Below are 22,470 nucleotides of genomic sequence, written 5' to 3' on the forward strand. Positions count from 1 at the left end.
AACTTTTCCCGCTTTTTCTTACAAACATATTCCGTCCAAATTTTAACATAAATCAGATAACTTTTTAATTATTCATGCAAATAAATAATATTTTATTTTTATTTTTATTTCAATTCCATAGTATTAATAACTAGTATTCAACTTGCTTAAAATTATATACCCTTTCATTGTCTTAATATTTGTTTTTTTTATTGATCCTCATTTTCGTTTATAGGAATTTATATCAAGGCATTAACATTTCAAAAAGCTGATGAGAAATTTTGTAGAGAACTTTTTTTCACTTTTTTTACATGCAAATTTCTGACGGGTCTAATGCGGTATAACCGGGTGGGATTTCATGAAGGGTTGCGTTCATATTTCATTTCTTAATTTTATTGCGCCAAAGACTAATATATTGTGTTCAAATTATCACGATTATCATCATTTAATTTAAATTTCATTTTTTGTTTTATAATATTTTGGTTAGCAATATTACCAAAAGGGATAATAATTTTTATAAATTATCAAATGGGGATAAAATTCAAATTAAGATAAGTAGTAAGATACCTATAACTTCTCAATACAAATTCATAAATCATTTATAACTTCTAATAAGAATTGTTATTAATGATTATTTTCTTTTTTTAAAAATTTACGACTTCAAAATCATAAATGAAAAAAAATATTTAGGACTTAAAAGTAGTAATTAAAAAAATCATAAATCATATGGTGGGAAGGAGATATGTTTATTATGTAATTGCTATCATGGAATAATCTCTTTTTGTTAAAAATAACTATTGCTATTCAATACCCTTTATTTATATGTTTTTGCTAATTTTTATTACTGAAAATTCTCAACAATTGTTTTTGTATAAAAAAATCCAAAAATATTATATTTATACTTAGAAATGATTTTTCAATTTAATTAAAATGATCAATAATTAAAAAGAACAATATGTTCATTGCACGAATAAACTGATTAATTTTATTTAATTACAGTTACCCAATAGAAGAGCTTTTTATGAAGAATTATTCGCCAAAGGAGAAAAGTAATCTCAAAGAGATTCCAACCCATAACAAGAGAAATTAAATCTTTTAATAATAACATGATGAAATTGAAAATAAATAAATAAATTAGACTACCATAGTAATAATTAAACCTTAAAAATTACTAGCCGGTGATAACAATTTTTTTTTTAAAAATCAAGCGAGGTTAATAGTTTCGTGTCTTCGACGACTACGAGCAGGAATGAAAACTCAAAACGGCGGCGTTTGAACGAAACGATCGCATTCGCAGGTCGCTTCGCTTCCCCTTTCTCCTTATCTCGCCGTTGCCAGAGAACACTGCGGTACCTTTTCTCGTTTTGTTAGGGTAAATTTCTTCACCTTCGTTACTCGTTATTTTTTCGAATTTCAATTTGAGGCGATTAATCGGTGTAATTTTGTTCTCAATTTCTACGCAATTTTCCGTTCGATTTTACACATTCCTTACTCTCATTACTTTCTTCTTTTCTACTATGCTTTTCTCTGTTCATTTGCTATTAATTTCTGCATTTTTTTTTGTTGTCTCGACATGACTACATCTGCGTGCTCAATTGTTATTTCGATTGCCATGCCCTCGCTTATTGAATTTACTGCGTTGAAGATTATTTCAAGTAAAAACCCTTATTTGTGTGTTGTTTATCGTGTTTTTATTATCATGCAGGCATTGGTGCAATCTAGAAAATGCTTTCAGGGGTGAAATTCATTCCCCGGGACCAGGTGAGTAGAGCTAGTGTAGTTGCATCTTAGTGTGAGAGTTACTGTTTTTATTCACATTTTTGTGTCTGATTACTTGTGTGCTACTAGGTGCATGGTGAGGACTTGGATTCTGTCTCGAAAGAAAGGAAAAAATCAGATAGGAGGAGGGAAAAGAGTAAGAGGAAGGGGAGGAGCTCTAGGGACAGCTCTGATGATGATGATGGGCTTGAGAAGATTAAGAAAGGATCTAGAAAGAAGAAGTGGTATTCGTCGGATGAAGACTCTTCTATTTACACAACTGAAAGCGAGAGTGAGAAAGGTGAAAAGAAGAGAAGGATGAGAGCAAAAAAGAAAAGGGGTGATGGTTTGTCGCGTGATTCTGGTGAGAGGTCAAAAGGAAGATCACGATCCAGGAGTGGTAAAAAAGAATATACATCTGAGGATGAGGAAGACTCCTCATATTCTTCTGATGGTAGTGATACTATTTTGGGTCGACAAGGGAAGCGCCAAAAGTTAGATAGAAAAGACGGGAGTAAGAGGAACAAGATCAAAGGTGAAGCTACTTGCGGCACAGTAGATTCTACAAGTGAGATGGAAATTGCAAGAAAAGAAATGGGATTGGATTGGATGCTTAGGTCTGAAAGTAAGAAGCCTGTAGTTACTGAAACAGAGGAAACATTGTCAGAGGAGGTTCCTGTCGAGGAGGTATGTCTCTGTTAAATTTCTTTCTCTCTTGGCTGTTAAAATATGTAGCTCTCCCATTGGATTCTGTAATTTTATTCTTTTTCTGTCCTCAAAGGAGGACACATTGTTTTATGTTTACTATTTTTTGTTGCTTTTGTTTGAATTTTCTCTTTGTCAACTGCTATATGTTGGTGTCATTTTCTGCTATTTCTTACAAGAAATAAAAGGATAAATGAGAAGGGAAGGATAAAATAACTAGGAATAATATAAAACCAAAGAAGAAATCAAAGCAAAGAGAAACTTCCTTTTCCCCATATATAGCTATCACTCACCTTATTAAAGAACAATATGAATTAAAAGATAAAATGAAGGTAAATTGGAAATATTGTCAGATTTTATCCAAAAACTAAAAAAGATGTATAAAATAGTTACACGGTTAGCTAATTCCTTTTGAAGATAAAATGGTTTGATCTGTTGGCCTTCTTCTGCAGGAGAATTATTTTATATTCATAATTCATGTATTTATTACATTATTCATATATGGATTTTGTTTAAGATAAAAGTACTGAATTGGGAACAATGTTTCAATTTTCCTGTTGGCATTCCAATAGTTGAAGTGCCTGTCTATTTGTGTTCTGTCTTAAATGTTTCCATTTAGTTTGCAGCTTGTCTTCATCTTTAAATCTCAGCCAATGTAAAGTGATAAAAGGACTAAGTTGTTTGCTTCTTTTTTTTTTTTTTTCAGTCAAAGAAGGCAAATCCTAAGGAACTGAATCCATATCTGAAGGATAATGGAAGTGGTTACCCGGAAGAAAGTGGAGCTAAAGTTGGTGCTGACCAACTTCTATCTTCTTCCCTTGTTGGGGATGGAGGAGCAAGTTGGAGACTTAAAGCCTTAAAGCGTGCACAAGAGCAAGCAGCTCGAGAAGGACGGAGATTCAACGAGGTTTTTATGCTTGCTTTTCAGATATTCCTTGTTCCCATGTAAAAAGATATCTGTCATCCTGTAATAAATTTGCTGTTTATATGGATATGTGCAGGTTGTGGAAGAAAGGTGGAGTTCTCTTGGTGAGTTGACTGCAGCTGTTGCATCTCATGCAGCTGCCCCAGCTCGTGCTCATCTGCGTGCTATAAAAAATAGACAAAGAGGGATAACTGAAGAAAATTCACAAGATTCTGATAAGCTTGGTCGAAGGGATTCTAAAAGGGTATCTTTGATAACAGATAAAGAACTGTTTCATGTTTCTTTCTTGTTCCTTCAACTGGTTTTATGTCTAATAAATTTTATGGTGTTAGTCACATTTTTTCTGGAATATTCTGTTACACTTACTGATATTGGCCAGTGAAACACTAGCAGGACTACTTAAAGGATGTTTCTGTTCGGCACCATGAAATGAAAGCACCTAAAGTTCAAGATTCTTTGTCTTGGGGAAAGCGAAAGAGCCAACAAGTGGTAGCTGAGGGTGCCGGGGTCATCTCTGCTGCAGTATCTAGCCTAAATAAGTTTGCCAATGATGGAAACTTTATGCATGATTTTGGTAGCAAGATGAGTAATAATTCTGATGGCTCTGTTTTAGAAAGTAGTGAATTAGAAAAGGTTTCGTTGGAAGCAAACACACCTGGAGAAAGAAGTGTGGTAGTCAAGAATGAGATGAGTGAAAACCAGTTGGCAGCTAAGGTTATGCAACTTCGTTTGAAGGGAAAGCATGAAGAAGCTGACAAACTGATGGTAAGGCATAAAATAAGAGAATATCGTGTCTCTTCTGGACTTTGTTTGCCTCTTATCAATTTTGCGATTTAAATTAGTGCATTGTGCTGTTTTTTTTCTCATCTATTTCATGTGCCTAGTTTATTGGCTTGGAAATGAAGCTGAAATTGGTTCTGAAATGCTTGAGAGGTTGACTCTCAGTGTGGTTAAGTTGTAATGAAAAATGTACAGTCAAAATCCCTTGATTATATGGAATAAATCTAGTCATTACAGCCTGAAAATCCTTCCTGATTACTAATTACACAGCCTGGATTTATCTTTTGTTTACAAAAACATATCCTGGTTTCTTGATTATTTTGATTTCATTTTCTGGTTTTTGTTCTTGTTTTGGTGGGCAGCAAGAAGCAAAAGTTATGAACACAAAGCAAGGAAATCAAGATCATTCAATTAGATCAGGAACTGAGGGAAGTTCTAGCAGGTATTTTACTGTCTTGGAATCCTGTGTATTTGTTTTTCTGTTCTCCTTTATCCTATATGCACTTTGATTCATTCATTTCTGATGTGAAGACATTGTGCACAAGATGAAATTTCTTATATTGCTGAAAAAACTGGGCAACTCTTAATGTTTATTTTTTTTTAGTTTGCATTTCTTTTTTTTTCTTTGTAAGTTTGTACGCATGTTTGATGTGGTGTTATTATTATTGGTTCCTACAGCTTTATTTATTCTTGTAAAATTTCATTATTTCTTATGTTTTTATTGGGTGACATTTTGCTTTTTGTAGGTATGCTATGCAGAAGATATCTTCTGAGCAGAAGAAAGGAGAGGATGATGGTGATATGCATCTTGCTCACAAGATCATGCAGAACAAGCAGTTTAGGGCTTCTACTCAGGCTGATGATGAATATGACTTTGAGGATGGTCCAAGCAGAAAGAGTAGAAAGAAGCAAGGAGGTGATGATCACAAGAGTATCCAAAAGAAGACAAATCGATTCTTGACTCAGCAAGAGCGCTGCCTATTTTGTTTAGAAAATCCAAATCGGCCTATGCATCTTGTTGTTTCAATCGCAAATTTCACATATCTTATGTTGCCAAAGTGGCAGCCTGTGGTGCCTGGTCATTGCTGCATTTTACCTATTCAGGTGACTTGAATTTCTGCTACTGACAGTGTTTCTTTCAGAGTTGAAACTGGTTGAAAGCAGTGCGAGCTTGTTGTTTATTCAACACAATCCCTGATTAAGTTCTTTAGTTGATGTCTTTTCTTATGAAAAAAGATGCTATTTGACAGCTGAAGATTTTCCTCTATGACTAGAACTATTCCTAGATAAATGATATGGATCCTGGAGGATATTCAAATCGATCTTAGTAATGAGAATTGAAGTGTATTTGATGCTGCTTTCTTGAAATTGGGATACTTTGGTAGATTAGTTTTATTGCATGCTTTGGAAGTAACATTAAATCGTATTAATGTGATGTGAATTGGAAGTGCTCGACGAATATTTGAGCCAGTTGGTTTGTGCCATGAGCAACTTTTATTCTGTTTCCATGGAATTTTACATTGTAACTTTGTCTTTTCCTTTTATCTGACAGCATGAATCAGCTACAAGAACTGTAGACGATAATGTCTGGACAGAAATTCGAAACTTCAAGAAGTGCCTAATTATGATGTTTGCTAAGCAAGAGAAGGAGGTGGTGTTTCTTGAGACTGTGATGGGATTGGCACAGCAACGAAGGCATTGTATGGTTGAGTGCATTCCCTTACCCGAAGATATTGCCAAAGAGGCTCCTTTGTACTTTAAAAAGGTGAGATGCCGAACATCATTTTCCTGTGTAGTACTGACTGCTTACTTCTCTCCAAAATCGATGCTTTTCATTTATGCATCTGTGAAAGAAACATTAATCCATTGGCTGCACATAATTGCATAATGGTGTTGTGTTCTTAAAGCCAGCATGAAATTAATCTCTTTTAAGAGTTTCTTTCTTTGATTATTGAGCAATTGATCTGAACTATTGTAACCAGTGATGAAACCAGATTACTTTTTAACTAGTTTAAATGGTTTTATTTTTTGATGCAGTTCATTGTAGTTTATGGTTTTATTTGCACACCCTTACAACATATGGTTTTTTGATGCGTGCCAGATATGATTAAAGCATGCTAGATATGGATAGGATAGGTTTGTTGAATGATATTTCTATTATCACCCAATTTATCTAGTTTTCATAAAAGCATACTAGATATGGATAGGATAGGTTTTCTTCTCGCTATCCATAATTACTTCATTTAATATTTGTATTTTTATGTGTATTTTAAAATTTTAACCTCTTTAAATTGGGTCATCACAGGCGATTGATGAAGCTGAAGATGAGTGGAGCCAGCACAATGCAAAGAAACTTATTGATACAAGTCAAAAGGGACTGCGCAATTCAATACCTAAGCACTTTCCATATTTTCACGTTGAATTTGGTCTAAACAAGGGTTTTGTCCATGTTATTGATGATGAAAAGCAGTTTAACATCAGCCTTGGCTTGAATGTCATAAGAGGCATGCTACATTTGGCAGAGGAGGACATGTACAGGCGACGGCGCTACGAGGCTGTGGAGGTACAAAAGCAAGCAGTTGAAAGCTTTTCCAAAGAGTGGAAACATTTTGACTGGACAAAACAGCTTCATGAAACTTAATAACAAACATTTTACAGATTAGGTCATTTTTTATTTAAGAATTAAGTTAATATACATTAATATTTGCTCATGTGCCGTGAAATGCTGTAACTTTACTGATAGAAACGAATTTTGTACTGAACACCCCCTTTTATAATAAAAGTGAAATAATGTTTCATTCGTTCACCCCCCTTTATAATAAAAGAAAAGTGAAATAATGTTTCATTCGTTGTTCATGTATGTGTTCAGCTCATGGATCAGTGATCGTACCTGCTCCTTCCATTCATTACAAGAATTTGTAGCTTCTCATTTAATAGCAACGAATGAATGCCTTTTTGGTTAGAAGTCAAATGGCAGTTGGTGGAAGAAAAAACAATTGTCACGAGAAGAATTTGATTTTGGTAACATTTTTTGGACTTTTTTTTTTTTTTTTTTACAAAAATGGGTAAATTAAAAATTATTTTCGTAACAGGTGTAGTTTGAAAAAAACTGGGTACGTAGAAAAGTTACTTTTTGTATCAGTTAAAGATATAACCGATGTAAAACAAAACAAAATTACGTATGCCCTACCAACAATTTTCAAACCACTCCTTTTACATAAGTAATCACCTATTTTCATAAGAAAGTCCATTTTTTTTTTTTACATTTTTGGTAAGTAGAATTGATTGAGATTTACAAATTATATCTTTGTTTAATAGCTACAAATTATATCTTATTTACACTAAAATAGTTTTATTTTATTAAACAACAAAAATTAGGTTGTTACTTTTAAAATATCATAGTCAAACAAATAATTTTTTAAATTAATTTTATCAAAACCTAAAACAAAAAACTGTAGAACACATCTCATAATTTGTGTGGGTGTACTTAAAATATCTTATGTTTTTACATTTTTTCTGCATTTTGTAAATTAATTTTTATCAATACGCATGACTTCACTAGTAAATAAAATGACACTTAAAATTGCACAATTTTCACGAGCTTCCCTAAAAAACTATCACTACAAAATTTTCGGACTGCGTGAAGGAAGATGGTTAATATAAACACCGATATGCCTTTCCCTCGGGAGCAAAGAAAGATAATTACCAGTATCTCAACTGATGATCAATTTCTGCAAAACATCACGTGTCAGGCAAAAGTCACAACATACGAAAGAATACAACTATTTCAGGTAATCAAGACTTAAAAGGAGAAAAGGAAAATCCTCCTGCAGCTGTCCCTGCTTTTTGTCAAGTTGAGATACATGTGGCAAAATTCATCTGAGCTTTCCTGGAACACAAATAGCTAACTGTCATCTGGTTTCTTCAAGTTCAAACAATTATCTGATGCTTGCCTAAACAGCTCCTGAACCTGATTCAATTCCTTCTCTGACATCAAGAACACACAAGTGTTAGGTAGAGCTCACATGCCTTCTCAAAACATTCTAAAATCCAAAGCACGTGTCTTTTATAATTTTAATATTATTGCATTTTCAGTACAAACAACAAGTGAATGCACATTACAACCTATAAAATACATAATATTTGCATGCAGAAAATACTTCTGTATTTATGAAAATTGTGCCTCAGGACATCTTTTTCTAAGAATCTAACTTAGAACTCATTTTTGCTATTTTACATGAATTTGCACTTTCATGTGTTAAAAAAAAGAGAAATCAAGATAGAAGCTAAGACTTCAGAGAAAAACAGAAAACTGGACACAGACCTGCAGCTTCCAACTGTTTCTGAAGTTCTAGGCCTATTGCATCATTTTCAGCCTGGAAGGAAAAATGCAGAAACAATGTAAAAACATAAACACTGTTTGCTACAATTAGATTACTTGTTATTAAGAACACCAGTCAATCACATATAAAGAACATTCAGTGAGCTGTGATTTCCATACTTGTAGTTCTGAAATCCTCTTAAGCTGTGCTTCTTCACCTGACTCGGATATTGGAAGCGCCGCAACCAATGCATCAAACTGCAGAAGAAACCAGGTATATATCAACAGACCACTTATGAGTGCTCTAATCTTTTTAATATAGAAGACAGAAGTCATTATGGATAATGAAGCACAACATGACATAACAAGTAAAACATAGGCTCAATTCTAATTGGTTAATCTGATTTTATGCATATATCCATTGTTGGTTTACAATTTCTAAGCCAGCATCATTCATGTTATCCTCTAAAAGAACCATGCAATTGGAATACTGGATACCACACCGTGTTTCTCTATCATCCCAAAAGGACAATCAATTTTCTTTTTTATTCACAGGTAACGATAACATGTATATTTTCTGTGAGAAATAATACCACCATGCCAGTCTTAGAATATGTTTATATAATTAGTATGTTTGGTAGAATATATTTCAGAAAAATTACTTTACAAGATTAAGTTTTATGTTTGGGACTTTTTTCTTTTGATAAACAGAATTTATTAAGAAAGGAGAGATCAAATGCGAGAGGACTAGAAATCTTCAGGAACTAAACCGAGAATGAAAGAAAACAAACAAAAAAATTAAGAAAATGATACCTGTAACACAGTATACCATCAACCAACCATACCCCCTGGAAAGACCATTAGAAGAACACCACAAAGACACTAAGTAAACTATTAGATCCCAAATGAACTCTAGAGGCATCATTTGACTAGTGAAAAATCTGGCATTTCTTTCTAACCATGTACACCAAACAACCACAAATTGAGAGCAACACCAAAGCCTTTTAACATCTTTACTAGTGTCAAACCTCAAAAATTAACACAGGAACTTTTGGAGTCCCTTAGGGCAAAACCAATTTTCACTACAAACACCAAACAAATTATTCAAAAGAAGGAAACCTACTGAGCAGTGCAAAAAACAAAATGAGAAATTTTTTCAAAACTCAATCTGAACATAACACAATAACCAGGAGACAAAACAATTAGAGGTCTTCAAATTTGAATTAAATCACCGGTGGTAGGAATACAATCCAAACAAAAAGATTAAACCTCTGTAGCAGCAACTGATTTCCAAATTGACTTATCTAATACAAATGAATCATTGTTGGGAGTTTGGGAGACAAAGTGAGAAAATGGAATTAAGATTTGCAAGAAAAGAAACCTGTTGTGTCAAAAGACCAAATTCTCTGGTCTGGATTTTGAAGAAATATAGACTAAGTTCAACAAGGCAAAAGGAACTGTAAATTCTTTATAGCGTAAATTTCTTAAAAAAAATCAGCTGGAGAATAAAACTGAATTATAGGAGCATTCTGTGCAAATTAGACAGATAATTAAGTTTAGGAAATGCATAAAAACATGAACATTTCCCGCCCAAGGGTCCTCCCATAATTTAATATGGGAACCATCACCCATAACCAAGAGTTAAACAAAAGGTCAACGAGTGTTGTGTTTCATGAGGCGTGGCTAATCTTCATCGTCTACTAGTACCAAATTAGATCCTCTCTTCACTGAGGAAAGATAAAACAACTCCTTTTTCACTTTTGACTAAAATGCTGCATACCTGCTTAGCAGCCTTCACCAAAGTAGTACTCATCAGCTTTGGCTGTTCTGAAAAATTTGACCCATCCTCTGTAGCATGCGCAGGTGGTTCAGGATAATTTGGCGACAGCCGATTAGGAGGGGCATCCCTTTGCAATGTCCCAACTGTATTAAAAGCCAAATGTGCAATCAAATTAACTTGTTCTTGTAACTGAGAGATTATATCCATTACACGAGCAACTTTCTGGAGGAAATTTTGACTTGCTGAAATGTAACTGCAACATAAGAAACACAAAGATTATCATATACATGTATATGCAACTGCAAGGTTGTCAAACTTGAGAATCAACTTAAACTCGTGAGAGTCTACACCATAAATTATCACAATTCAGTAGCAACAGGACAACACAGACAAAAAGTAATGAAGTCACAGTGACAAATTCTTTAATTTTCAAGTTTAACTAATATTACAAGGACTAAATTCAGTATCTGAACTTGGGAGTGAAAAAAAAAGGATCAAAATGGGATGGGATCAAATCGAAGTGAGGAATGGAACAAGTGAGAATGGAATGTAAGAAAGCAAAAAACTGAACCAGACCTGAGCTCGTTGGTGTGCGTGACAAACAAAGGGAGAGAGCGTAAAACCTAAAATAAAGGGACAAACAAACCCTAGCGAAACGGTGGCGTTTTGGACATTTTTGGGTGTTTGATGGAAAATTGGCTAACTCTGTATAAAATCATGAGTTAGAGCGAGTCTAGCCGCGAGTTTGCATTTGATTGAAGAACAACCCACTGGGTATCCTACTACACATTTGAATTTCGTGAAACGAATTGATGGGAGAATAGTCCCATTTTAAAAATATGAGAGACTCGTGATGAAATTTACAAAGCAGGAAGAGAAACCCTAGCTAGCGTCAACATAGAGAGAGGGATTGGATCAAATCAAATCACCTTGTAAATTGTAATCTTGTAAAGTAGAAGCAGAAACTCTACTCGCTCACTAGTCGCTTCCCTTGCTCGTGAGTGCGTTCCTTCCAAATGGAAAAAAATATGTTTTTAGTCTTATATTTTCATCAATCTTATTTTTATTTTTAATCCTTAAACTTTCAATTCATTTAATTTAATTCTTAAACTTTTTTAAAAAATATTTTTGTCTCTCCTTACAAAACCTTCACTCACAATGTTAACTTATGTCCAACTTGATAAATAATGTATTTTTTTAAAATTAAAATTATGTGGGAAATTGGCTTTTTTTAAAAGAAGTTATTAAAATATCTTTTTCAAACATAATAAACCTTAATTTTCAAAAGGAACATTTGCACATAAGAGTTGAGATTTGAAATTCAATTTATTTTTTCACACCCAAGATGAAAGCAGTGTGAGGAAAAAATTGTTGCATTTAAAAGCAAGAACCAATAATTGTATGTAATTGGAGAATATTTAGGAGATGCGGATTTTTTTTTATAACCATTTAATACTATGATGTGTCGAATTGATAGTGTTATTTTTTATAATGATGATACCTACAGTGCCACTTTGGTTTATATAAAAATATTTTTCTTATGGTGTCACTTTGGTACTTAGACAATTTTGAAAAGAAAAAAATAATCCTATAACCGAAATATTTACTCCTTAAAACAAATGATACCCTCAGCTATTACAAATTTAACGTGCAAATTCAAAAGATACTCACTTTGAAAGTTCATAAACCCCATTTACCCTCACCTTTTACAAATTTAACATGCATGTCCAGAGGATACTTCCCCCTAAAACCAATAATATCATCACCTATTACAAATTTATCAAGTTGGATATAAGTTAACATCGTTAGTAAAGATTTTGTAAAGAAGGATTAAAAATAATTTTTTTATAAAGTTTAAAACCAAATTAAAAAATATAAAAATTTAAGAACTAAAAACAAAATTCAATAAAAATATAGGAACTAAAATCACATTTTCCCTCCATTATATATACATTCTAGATTAGCATAAACATGACGCAAATGCGATACAGAATTCAAACTTGTCTCGTGCTATTAAAAAAATACTAATACTAAATTCTCTATATTTATTTATATATAAAAAAATTATAAATATACTAAAACATGAAAATAGTTAAATATTATTATGATTATTAAAAAATTATAATTTTTTTTTATCAAAACTAGAAAAAGTAAATTACAACAAATAAAAATCAACAATCAGAAAGAATAAATCGAATGATATTGTGAAACAAAATATCAAGCGAATAAAATTATATTTTAAAGTTTTGTAATATTAAATAAGTACATTAAACACAAATATTCTTTTTTAGTTTTTAAAAGGCTTATTTCATATATAATAAATCTTTTAAAAAATAATTTTGATGTGAAATAAATGTTTAAAAACTTAAGAGATTAATTTAGTCTTTATATATACATATATATTGTGATGGTGAAAAATATTTTTTTGTTTAAATACAACACAATTTTGGTCAAATTTTTAATTTTATCTATATTTTAGTTCAATTAAATCCTAGACCTAATATTCATTTAAGGTATTATTAAGAAATGATTTACTTAATTTAAATGTAAGAAATAAAAGTAGGTAAAATAGACGATTTGGATAAGATTGTAGATTTTTTAACATAGAGGGATCAAAATTGTAAATTTGATAAAAATAAGATGACCAAAATTATAATTAAGTCTTTTTATTTTTATTTTACAATGTTATTTTTTTGCTGTTATTTTACAATATTGTTGATTCCTAAAATAAGTGTTTTCTTTTTAATCGAGACTCTTATGTTTAAAAAACCAGGTGTATATTTTAAAAATAGATGTTTGAAAATTATACCTTACTGATGTATCAAATAGTTGATTAAAAACATGATAGGATAATTTCTATATAAAAAATGAGAATAATTTATCCTATCATATTTGATCTTATAATTATCCCAAGTCCTGACCACTTAATAAATCCTTAGATTTTATACTTTCATTTATAACTTTGATTGCAATGATTTTAAATCAATGGCCATAAGAATTGTACAACTTCATTAGTCTGAAATTAGGTAGAAGTCACTAACAAAATCTTATTGTTTATGTGATTTAAGACATATTTGATTTGTAGTTGAAATTGTTGTAGACCAAGTTCCAATGGACATCCAACGGATAAAAATAAAATAAAAGCAAATTCAAGGATTTTGATCCTTTAACAAAAAGCACTTTGGTCTCAAAAGTCATTTTCCACCCAATTTCTAAACATGCTCTTGGACATTGAAGAATAGCCTTTACACGTTGGTTTTCAACTTTTCTGTCATTTAACATATCAATGTACATGTTAAATAAGATCTCAACTGAATCTAAATATCGGAAACCTATGAAAATATGAATACTCAAAAGTCAAAGCCATGTCACAAATAAGAGTACAAAAATTGAGATTGAAAAATAATATCTTAAGTTCTAAGACTACCACCAGACTGTAACAAACATACAAAAAGTGGCATACAGACAATATTCTTTAGTAAAAGGCAAATCAACAGTTTGTTCCATGTTTATGAGAAGGTCCCATTATAAGCACAGAAAATCACCCTTTCTTTTTATAGTGTGCGCAACTTACTTCTTCTTAGTATTATACTTGATGTGGGCCTTTGGTCAGAAATGTAGGTTGATACTTCTGAATGAAGGCTAGGAGATTGTTGTCACAATCCTCTCATTATCCGTAGTTTAAGTGTAATGATCAATTTATTATATAACAGAAACAGATCATGGTACATGCTAAATGAGCTCTCAGTCGAATAATTACATAACAGATCTTAAATCGAAAGACATATACTGCTAGATGAGCTCTTAAATTTTTTTATATTAAATAAAAAACACAGATAGTTAAACAACCTAAATAGTAAAAAAAAAAAAATTGAATATGTGAAACTGAAGTTTGTCAGAAAAATCTTAACAATATATTAGAAAAATTGAACTGAAATTGTTGAAATTGCTCTTCCAAAAATTGGCGTATGCCACTTAGAGTGATTAACAAACGGTATTCTTTAAATTTAAATAAAAAAAATTCTTAGTAAGAAATTAAGACAAAGTTTGATTTTGGAAAAACATCATCATTATGGGAATGTACATGCAATAGAAAAATCACGCCAATTCATTGAGTTAAAAGCAAAAGAATAATTTATTTTTACTCATTACACGACTCCGTGAATGAAAACACTGCTAGCCTTTTCATTTTATAGCCACACACTTGATACTTTCTGCTGCACACCCCTGAATGAAAACTAAGAGATTGCTCTTACAACACTCTGATCTTGGAGTGTTAATCTCAGGAATCTGTTAAAGGTTTAACAGTGAGATTTTACACAAAGCCAATTAACAATTAATCTTGATCAAGATCATGAGCAAGTGATCTTGTTCTTACTATTTCGAGATATATCACCAAAAGGAGAATTAATGAGTAAGTTCCTTGTCTAAAGTGAGAATGAAAAGTCCTCTATGCAGTAATTCAAGGAGAACTGCACTTGATAACATTAATGGCATAATATCTCAGAATCCCTATAAGTTACTGTGTACTTCTTTGGTGAATCCAAGTGGGCTATTAGTACCCACATAAAAACCATAGAAATGTAGATTACCGAGAGATATGAGACAAACCCCAGAACAACTTAATTCTAATAAAAATAATATTTGGAACGAATGATTCAAATTTCAAAGCTTAGGTGTGAAGACCATGTAATGAAAAGAATTTTTGACTCGGTGTGAATCCTATCAGAAAGTCAGAATAAAAAAAAAATCCTATCAGAAAGTTCTCTAGCATTTTTAGCTACAGCCTTCTTGTTCTTGGTCTTTATAAACCTCACGAATTGAAGTGGTCTTTTATTTTGTTTGAAAGCTGAAACTTAATTAATGAGCAATATCATCTTGAATTCTTCTCAAGTTGGTGTTCGTTCTCCCTTATACTAACTATCACAATCACACCACAAACAAGCTGTCCCTTTTTATCCTCTTATAACAGTGTCTAAATTATTTTAGTAAAATGTTTCAAAAGAGCCCTATTTCAATAATTTTGTTTGTAAAATTAACTCTTTGGTCAATCAGCGCTGTCACTGTGGAGAAACTACTTCACTCCCTTGACTGCATTTCATAAGGATCACGGCCTGCTAAATTGCAAAATTTTATTTGTTTTTTAGTACATAATGCGTAATAATTTTTTTTAATCTAATAAATTTTTTAATACATAAGTCTTCATGAGTTAATTATTTTAACATTGTAATTTTAATAAAGTGGTCACATAAAAAAAATGAAGCAAAATCTATATTTTCTACTCAACTTTATTCTCATTTTTTATTTTTGCTTCTTTATTTTATTAACAAATATTATTATACGAGGACATCAAGTAAAAGCATCAATGTTAAGTAGCTTAGTATTATTCACAAAATTTACAAAATTTTAAACTTTAAATGCAGAGTTTTCCTAGTAGGAAAACCCTTCAAAAAATTGGCGTATGCCGCTTATAGTGACAAGCACACGGTATTCTTTAGTAAAAGGCGAAAGAATAGTTCGCTTTGCGCTAATCACACGGCTCCGTGAATATCAATAGCAATGAGCCTTTCATTTTATAGCGTAAGCAGCTTACTAGCTCTAAGTATACCATTCGATGTGGGCTTTATTTAGTCAGAATCTGAAATGTTAGCACCCACACACTTGATACTTGATTTTTCATCTGTGTTCTTTGGGAGTTATTAGCATGCTGTTATCACTCTATGCAGGCTTGGGACAACTAGCTTGTAAACTAGGTTGATTTCTTTTAAGGTCATTGCTCTTAGGGCACTCTCATAATGGTGTTAATCATACGAATCTGAATAAAGTTTTACGGGCTGTGAATTAAGGCTACCTCTCTTTGCAATGAGCAAAGACCAAATTTCTTAAATTTATCTCATTCTAAATATTATTAGACATGACCAAATCTGTATAAAGTTTACAGGCTGTGAAAGAAATCAGTTAGACAATGACCAAAAACAAATGATTAGACATGCAAGGAGTTGGCGGTTACTTCTGCAAACTTCTCCTCTATATATGACGTCAGCCAAAAACAAATAGTAGCACTTGTCAATAGACTTATGGCTAGTTCTACAAACCGTTAATTCTGAGGTTCTAATGCATATTTGACTTTAAATAATATAATTAACACTTTTATTACTATTGATAAGTGCTAAGATTAAATTTATTAAAGGAGGGGGAATCATCAAATAGAGGCTACGTTATTAACAGAGTGAGGTATTACACAAAAGCTAATTAATCTTGATCAAGAAAAGAAACCAGTGATCTTGTTCTTCATATTTCGAGATATATCACCAAAAGAATTAATAAGTTCCCTCACTTCCCTTAATAAAATGAGAGTGAAGCGTCTTCTCTGCTTTATGTATGAAGTCATTCATGGAGAACTGCACATTATAACCATGACATCTCAGTATCATACCATTACAAACTGATAGTTATTAAATTCTTCCAGCTAGGCATATCAATACAACTCCATAAAAAAAGCACATACGGTAGACAAGCCTTTTCTTTGTTTGAACTTCAATATATTTTAATTAAGCGACACAAACATTGTCATGGTTCATAAAGCTTGGTCACAAGAATCCTTGTCCCCATACATTACTACCTACTTCTATGATGCATCCATAGAACATTGGTTACACAGAAGTAAGAGACAAATACAGGACACCCCCACAAAGTATCTTATTTCAATAAATAATCTCTGGAGGAAGCATTCATCCGATTTGATAGTATCTCTTCACTGTGAGAAGTTAGTACCAATTTGCAGAATTGGTGATCCACACCAAGTTTGGCCAAAGCATGTCCGGTGTGAAGATCGTGTAAGATGAAGAGAATTTTTTACTCGTTACGGATCCTATCAGATAGTTCTCTAGAATTTTTAGTTACAAGCCTTGTTGCAGCATGGAATTCCAATTCTATATATATAATTTCACGCGATTGGGTTGCAGCACTTAGGACCTTCATGGATATCCCTGTCAATGTGTAGAAATTATTCCACACTTGGACTGCAGTCAGAAGTGTGTGTTTTGGATAACAACGGTTACCATCACTCATCACTCATGTTTAGACACATGTTCACTTCAAAAGAGACTTTTTTTTTTAGGGTATGTTTGTATTTCCAGCGAGAGTGTTACAAAACTATATTTGAGAATAAAATTAGTTTGGATCATGTTTGGATACTCCAAAAGGATGTTTGATATTAAAATTCTGCCAAAAAACTTAGTGTTGAAGAAGCAAGACTTGGATGCTTCACAAACTTAATTTTGACCAAAATTAAGTTTGCAAACTTTAATCCAAACATGCACTAATCATACTCAGCTAATTCCAAACTATAGATATGTTTAAGTTATGCATATCGGTCTTAAGCAATACGGTTAACTTTAGAACCCATTTTAAGTAAAACTGTTACAATATAAATTAAATTAAATATAATCTTACTTAGCACTTGAGAAGTGTGTAAGATTTCTCTTTCTTGTATTGCAAGGTGGGAATTTCTATACTTCAATCTACACCACCGAGTAATCATGAGAAAGATTCTGACCTTTACATTAGGAAAATGAGCATTACATATAGTATAAAACCCAAAAAAACAACTTAACTTATGAGTGAGTCTCGCTTCCAGTATCACCAGATGCCTGAGCTTTGATTGGAAGTTGTTCTTGTTTGGCAAGTTACCAAGTGAATTTTATGCACTTTGTTTTAGATGTAATATCAGAGAGCAGCACTAACGAAAGTGCTTACAACTCGGACAAAACCCATACAAGATTATTCCGTAGATTTAACTGAAATTAGTCTCTGACACAAAATGCAGTGTTTTATTCTCCTTGACCATAAAGGCTGAAACCTGATTCATCTTCGACTTTTTCTCAGATCTGTCTATTCCTTATGTTTCCAGTCGCCTATGGCTTTAGCCCATACCGCATATTATTTAATATTTATCTACAAATATAAAGCTATTTCTGTTTGTTATTATTAGAACGGTTGTTATTCACTGAGATTAAAATACATGCAAATATTATCAGCTGCAAATGAACTTAAACAGAAAGTTTCATAAGATATCCCCGAAAAGATGAACATGAGAACCAGTGCCTTCTCTAAAATACCAAACCTGGACCATTCTGCAATAAACTGGCAGGCACAAACTGCCATCAGCACAAATTTTAAAAGATAAAAAGTGAAAGATCTCAGTATAGGGATTATAACATCGCAGAAAATATCATTGACCATTCTACCTGCCTTGTGCCATTCAAAAAACACATCAGGCTAAGCTGCAAATCCCTTCCCACAAGTCCAAGCAGAATTTCTGTTGTGACAAAACAGCAGAATCAAAAACAACAACCATCCCAACCATTACCAGAAACAATCTAGGTTAAGGACATAAATAACAACAAAATAAAACAACCTTGTGACTAAAACCCAAACAAGATACACTGGTTAAAGGTACATATGCTCAGCAACAAACGGCCTTGTAACCAACTGCCCAACTGTGTTCTTGTACGAACATATCCAACAAAAGACAAAACCTAAGCACTAGGAAAAGAAAACCCAAAATCATCACTCAACACTGACTATTGCAAGAGCACTGAAAATGAAAAAAAAACACATAAACTAATATGTAAATGATCCCTCCCTGACAGCAAAGGAGTGCTGATTAAAAACAAATCAGTAACTTCGCAATAAATCAACTGAAATTCAAAAGAAAGCAATAATCAGAGATGCAAATAATTTGAATTGATCAGTTTAGATAAAGGAACCACTACTTCCCATTCCCCTCAAGAGAGAAGCGCCATGGTGCCAAAATCTGTATTCCAGAATTAACATCAGCCTTCATGACAGCAGTAAATACCTCAAAATGTCTCAGTACAATAAATCTAATGTATTCAACATAAAATTCAGGAAATAACGTCATGTAGTCTATCAATACCATAAGAATCCATATGCCTCATAATAAGGCAAAGATTACAACAACCTTCTTGAATGGAAACGCAAGCAATATGCTCATCTCTTTCTACCACCACGCTCTCTTAACGTGAGGGTAAGTGTTTCACCTCCACCAACATTGTAATGGGCAAGTGACATATTATCCTTGAGAAAGCCAGGCTTTCCACTCAATTTCTGCTTATTAGCAGGGAGCTGGATCTCCCCAGCAATTTTTTCCTTCAGACTACCAACAGTTTCAGACAAAGATTGCACTGTAATTTCCAGAACTTGTCCCTTAAGATTTCCTTCATCAACATTAGGAACAGATACACAAATGCAAACAGGCCCCTACAGTCATGAAAACAAAATGCCAGTTAGGATGGACCAAAATAGCACTGACAATAAATATAATGCTATATATACATTTAACAAAATAATGATTGTTAACTAGGTTGGTCCATACAGGATGTTGAGCCAGAAATTGATCTTCAGGTATCAGAGCAGAATCATCAAGTTTCTGCCTCTTTGGTTCTGGTTCTTCTGGGAGTGGAGGAGGAGCCTCCTCTGGTGGCGGTGGCGGTGGCACTCCTTGAGGCAAAGGTGGTGGGTGCATCATAGGCATAACTGATGGTGGAACAGAAAGAGGAACAAAAGGTCGCGGAACTGGAACAGGAGTGAACTGAGATCCCGGTGGTGGGGGTATGGGAATTCCTTGGTTATTCATATGAATTGATGGATGCATTGGGTGAGGTTGGCCCGCCATAACTGACTGCTGTCCACTATTCATCGACATTGGAGGAGGAGGAGCAGGCCGAATAGATGGCATCATGGGTCTAGGTGGAGGCATTGGAAGGGCACCACTATGGGGAACAGAATATTGGACGGGAACACGGGGAAGATTCAATGCCAGTCCAGGTGGAGGCGGAAGAGGACGAATTGAAGGCATACCAGGTCTTGGAGGAGGTGCAGCAGGACCCAGAAGGTTCTTGGCTTCATTATTAAAAGCATCATTTTGATCCTCGCTTCCAATAGTTTGTGACATGGCTTGGTTTGCAGTACGTCCAATGCTACCAGTGTGACCATCCCATATAACCTGCTTTGGTTGCTCATCATTTATCTTCTCAATCTCTGCCTTGACAGCATTGGAGACCTCTTCTTCTGTAGTACCGAATATATCAGGACGGGTCCGAGCAAGTCCAACAATGTTTCTTGAAATTTCATCATCCGCAGCCAAAGTTGTCTCTCGAATTTTGGCAAACATTCTTTCCTTTTGTTCTTTGTACTTGGGATCAATGAGAGAAATCCGCATATGTTCTGACATCTCACTAATAGGAATTAACTCGCCAGTGATAGGAGAAACAACAAACTTGGTTGAATCTCTTTCAGCAGAAATCCTCTCCTCTGGTCTCTTCCAGTTCTTAACAATTCTCATCGGTGGTTCAGGGTCTTCAGTAACCCTGACTTCATTCTGCTTCACGTCATCACGGTCTTCCAAACTAGCAGCTCTCATACCCTCCTCGACAAGCTGGGCCTCTTCCTCATCCATTTCCATTTCAATCTCCTTTCCAGGCTCAACAATATCTTCTTCTTCCATGGCTGTCACCTTGCTTCTCCTTATAACCTCCTCAATAGTCATTGGAGGAGGTAACTCTTCATCCTCATCATCAGCAAAATCTATTGTTTCAACCACCGCAAAATCATGCCAATCAATCATAGCCATTTGTATTCTTTCCTGTTCTATCTCATCCTCAGCCTTTTGCCTAGCTTGCTCTTGCGAACGCTCCCACTCCAGCCTATTCACACACCTTTCAAGGACAGTAGTCATATCAGACACGCTCTTCTTTAGCTTCTCCGGCAAACCTTTTGGAGGCATCAAAACCTTAGAATATGCATCCGCGAGGGAAGTAAAAAACGTAAACATGCTGTGGGTCGGTTTAAGAAAATGGAACTGGGGATTATTAACTTCCCTACTAGTCAACCCTGTCAAAAAAGATTTCCCATTTCGAGCCACGAATTGTGCTGTAAGCTTTATAATATCCAGCTCTTCCCCTGTAATTCCTTCAGGAAGCCGAACTGTATACTGTTCAGCTTCAGGGGGTTCAAGCACTTTCCTTACAGCTTTAAACTGGGCAGAAACGTCGATCTTTTCTGCTGCTGCTGCTACGCCGTTGCTATCAGACGGGGCTGATTCAGGGACAGCCGAGTCTGCAGGCTGGGAAGGAGGTTGCAGCCCTGAAGACTGATTCTGAGCGCGAAATTCGGACAACCGGTGTTGATAATAAGCGTGATAGGGATCTGATGAGTTCAAGAAATTGAACTTGACATTTCCTGTGTTATTTGCAATGATCCTCTTTTCAAATTCTGGACCATTCTTGGCGACGAACTGGGAGGTTTTATCAACAATGGTCCTAATGTCCGGAGGCGGATGTATAATTCCAATCGTTCTGGTGTGGGTGGCAACTGTTGCCGGCGCTGGAACAGAAACAGAATTTGATTTGTTCTGCTCCTCATTATCAATCACTTGAGACTCAGGGAGAGGACCTAGATTTCCATCAGAGGGAGGAGCAGGGAGTGGCAATATTGGTAATGAACCTAACATGATGCAAATCCCTAAAACCCTTCAAACTTTTCTATGTATTCATATAAAGTGAAATGAAAGAAACACCAAACCAGCCCCTTGCCCCCTGCAATGAAAACAACAAAAATTAAATAAAAGCATAAATATCTTGTTTACCGGAATCTTCTGCAAACCAAATGAAATAAAATCGAATCTGGCAAAAGAGAAATCGGTGAGGGAAGAAGAGCATCGAGTCAATAAACAAAGTGTAGGTAGCGGCGCTACAAAGGGGGGAAAGAAAGGAAGCGCAAAAGCACGAAAATAATGTGGAAGAATTGTAGAGGAAAAAACCTTACTGGAGAAAACCTTGTTGTGGATCGAAAATGTTTGTCACTCTTCTGAAACGAAACTATTCCCTGATTCGATTACAGAGACATGGGCTCTTTATTATTATCGAGCACTTCAAGAGTCGGTTTTCTTGGGTGGGTCTGTATGGGCGGGCCTTCATAGGGCCCAGCATGCTAGGGTAATTGATTGTCACCTCCAAGATAGGAAAAACAAAAATTAAATAATAAACGAAAATATTGTAATTATTAAAATCTTCAAATTCAAATGAATCTACAATAAAAACCGAAAACTACTATAAAAAAATTGAATCAAACCCATTTTTTTAAAATTTGTTTGGATGATTTTTTTTTAAATCAACCTAGTTGATTAGATTTGTGGTT

The 22,470-nt window shown here is 33.9% G+C and overlaps 3 protein-coding genes and 1 non-coding gene across 23 annotated transcripts; 1 reads left to right on the forward strand and 3 right to left on the reverse strand.

The window, feature by feature from the left end:
• Positions 1–1,187: 1,187 nt before the first annotated feature.
• On the forward strand, positions 1,188–6,945 carry LOC100785592 (CWF19-like protein 2). Of its 2 annotated transcripts, none has more exons than XM_006589576.4 (10): positions 1,188–1,351; positions 1,685–1,740; positions 1,828–2,424; positions 3,149–3,349; positions 3,444–3,611; positions 3,758–4,132; positions 4,510–4,589; positions 4,894–5,251; positions 5,700–5,912; positions 6,453–6,945. In XM_006589576.4, the coding sequence occupies exons 2-10, from the start codon at positions 1,705–1,707 to the stop codon at positions 6,786–6,788; spliced, it is 2,364 nt and encodes a 787-aa protein (XP_006589639.1). In that variant the 5' UTR covers positions 1,188–1,351; positions 1,685–1,704; the 3' UTR covers positions 6,789–6,945. The 2 variants fall into 2 exon arrangements, with proteins under 2 accessions (XP_006589639.1, XP_003536627.1); XM_003536579.5 differs by having other exon boundaries at positions 3,761–4,132.
• Positions 6,946–7,849: 904 nt separating this feature from the next.
• Positions 7,850–11,262, reverse strand: LOC100306480 (uncharacterized). Of its 2 annotated transcripts, none has more exons than XM_006588323.4 (5): positions 10,825–11,191; positions 10,249–10,501; positions 8,649–8,726; positions 8,472–8,523; positions 7,850–8,134 (listed from the first exon to the last, which is right to left on the reverse strand). In XM_006588323.4, the coding sequence occupies exons 2-5, from the start codon at positions 10,453–10,455 to the stop codon at positions 8,052–8,054; spliced, it is 420 nt and encodes a 139-aa protein (XP_006588386.1). In that variant the 5' UTR covers positions 10,456–10,501; positions 10,825–11,191; the 3' UTR covers positions 7,850–8,051.
• A 4,409-nt stretch (positions 11,263–15,671) lies between these two features.
• On the reverse strand, positions 15,672–15,789 carry LOC112998259 (U5 spliceosomal RNA). Its single transcript, XR_003263295.1, has one exon. It is a non-coding gene; the product is annotated as a U5 spliceosomal RNA (small nuclear RNA).
• Positions 15,790–18,294: 2,505 nt separating this feature from the next.
• On the reverse strand, positions 18,295–22,232 carry LOC100786120 (probable splicing factor 3A subunit 1). 18 transcript variants are annotated; one of them, XR_001383312.3, is made up of 6 exons: positions 22,099–22,232; positions 19,649–21,869; positions 19,235–19,533; positions 18,668–19,066; positions 18,498–18,568; positions 18,295–18,393 (listed from the first exon to the last, which is right to left on the reverse strand). XR_001383312.3 is itself a non-coding variant. In XM_014763397.3 (4 exons), the coding sequence occupies exons 2-3, from the start codon at positions 21,782–21,784 to the stop codon at positions 19,264–19,266; spliced, it is 2,406 nt and encodes an 801-aa protein (XP_014618883.1). In that variant the 5' UTR covers positions 21,785–21,869; positions 22,099–22,232; the 3' UTR covers positions 18,295–18,568; positions 19,235–19,263. The 18 variants fall into 18 exon arrangements, 1 of the variants encoding a protein (XP_014618883.1); XR_005886760.1 differs by having other exon boundaries at positions 18,502–18,568; positions 19,190–19,533; XR_005886754.1 differs by having other exon boundaries at positions 19,190–19,533.
• Between the last annotated feature and the right edge of the window lie 238 nt (positions 22,233–22,470).

The sequence above is a fragment of the Glycine max genome, chromosome 10, assembly GCF_000004515.6.
Source record: "Glycine max cultivar Williams 82 chromosome 10, Glycine_max_v4.0, whole genome shotgun sequence".
Lineage (NCBI taxonomy): Eukaryota > Viridiplantae > Streptophyta > Magnoliopsida > Fabales > Fabaceae > Glycine > Glycine max.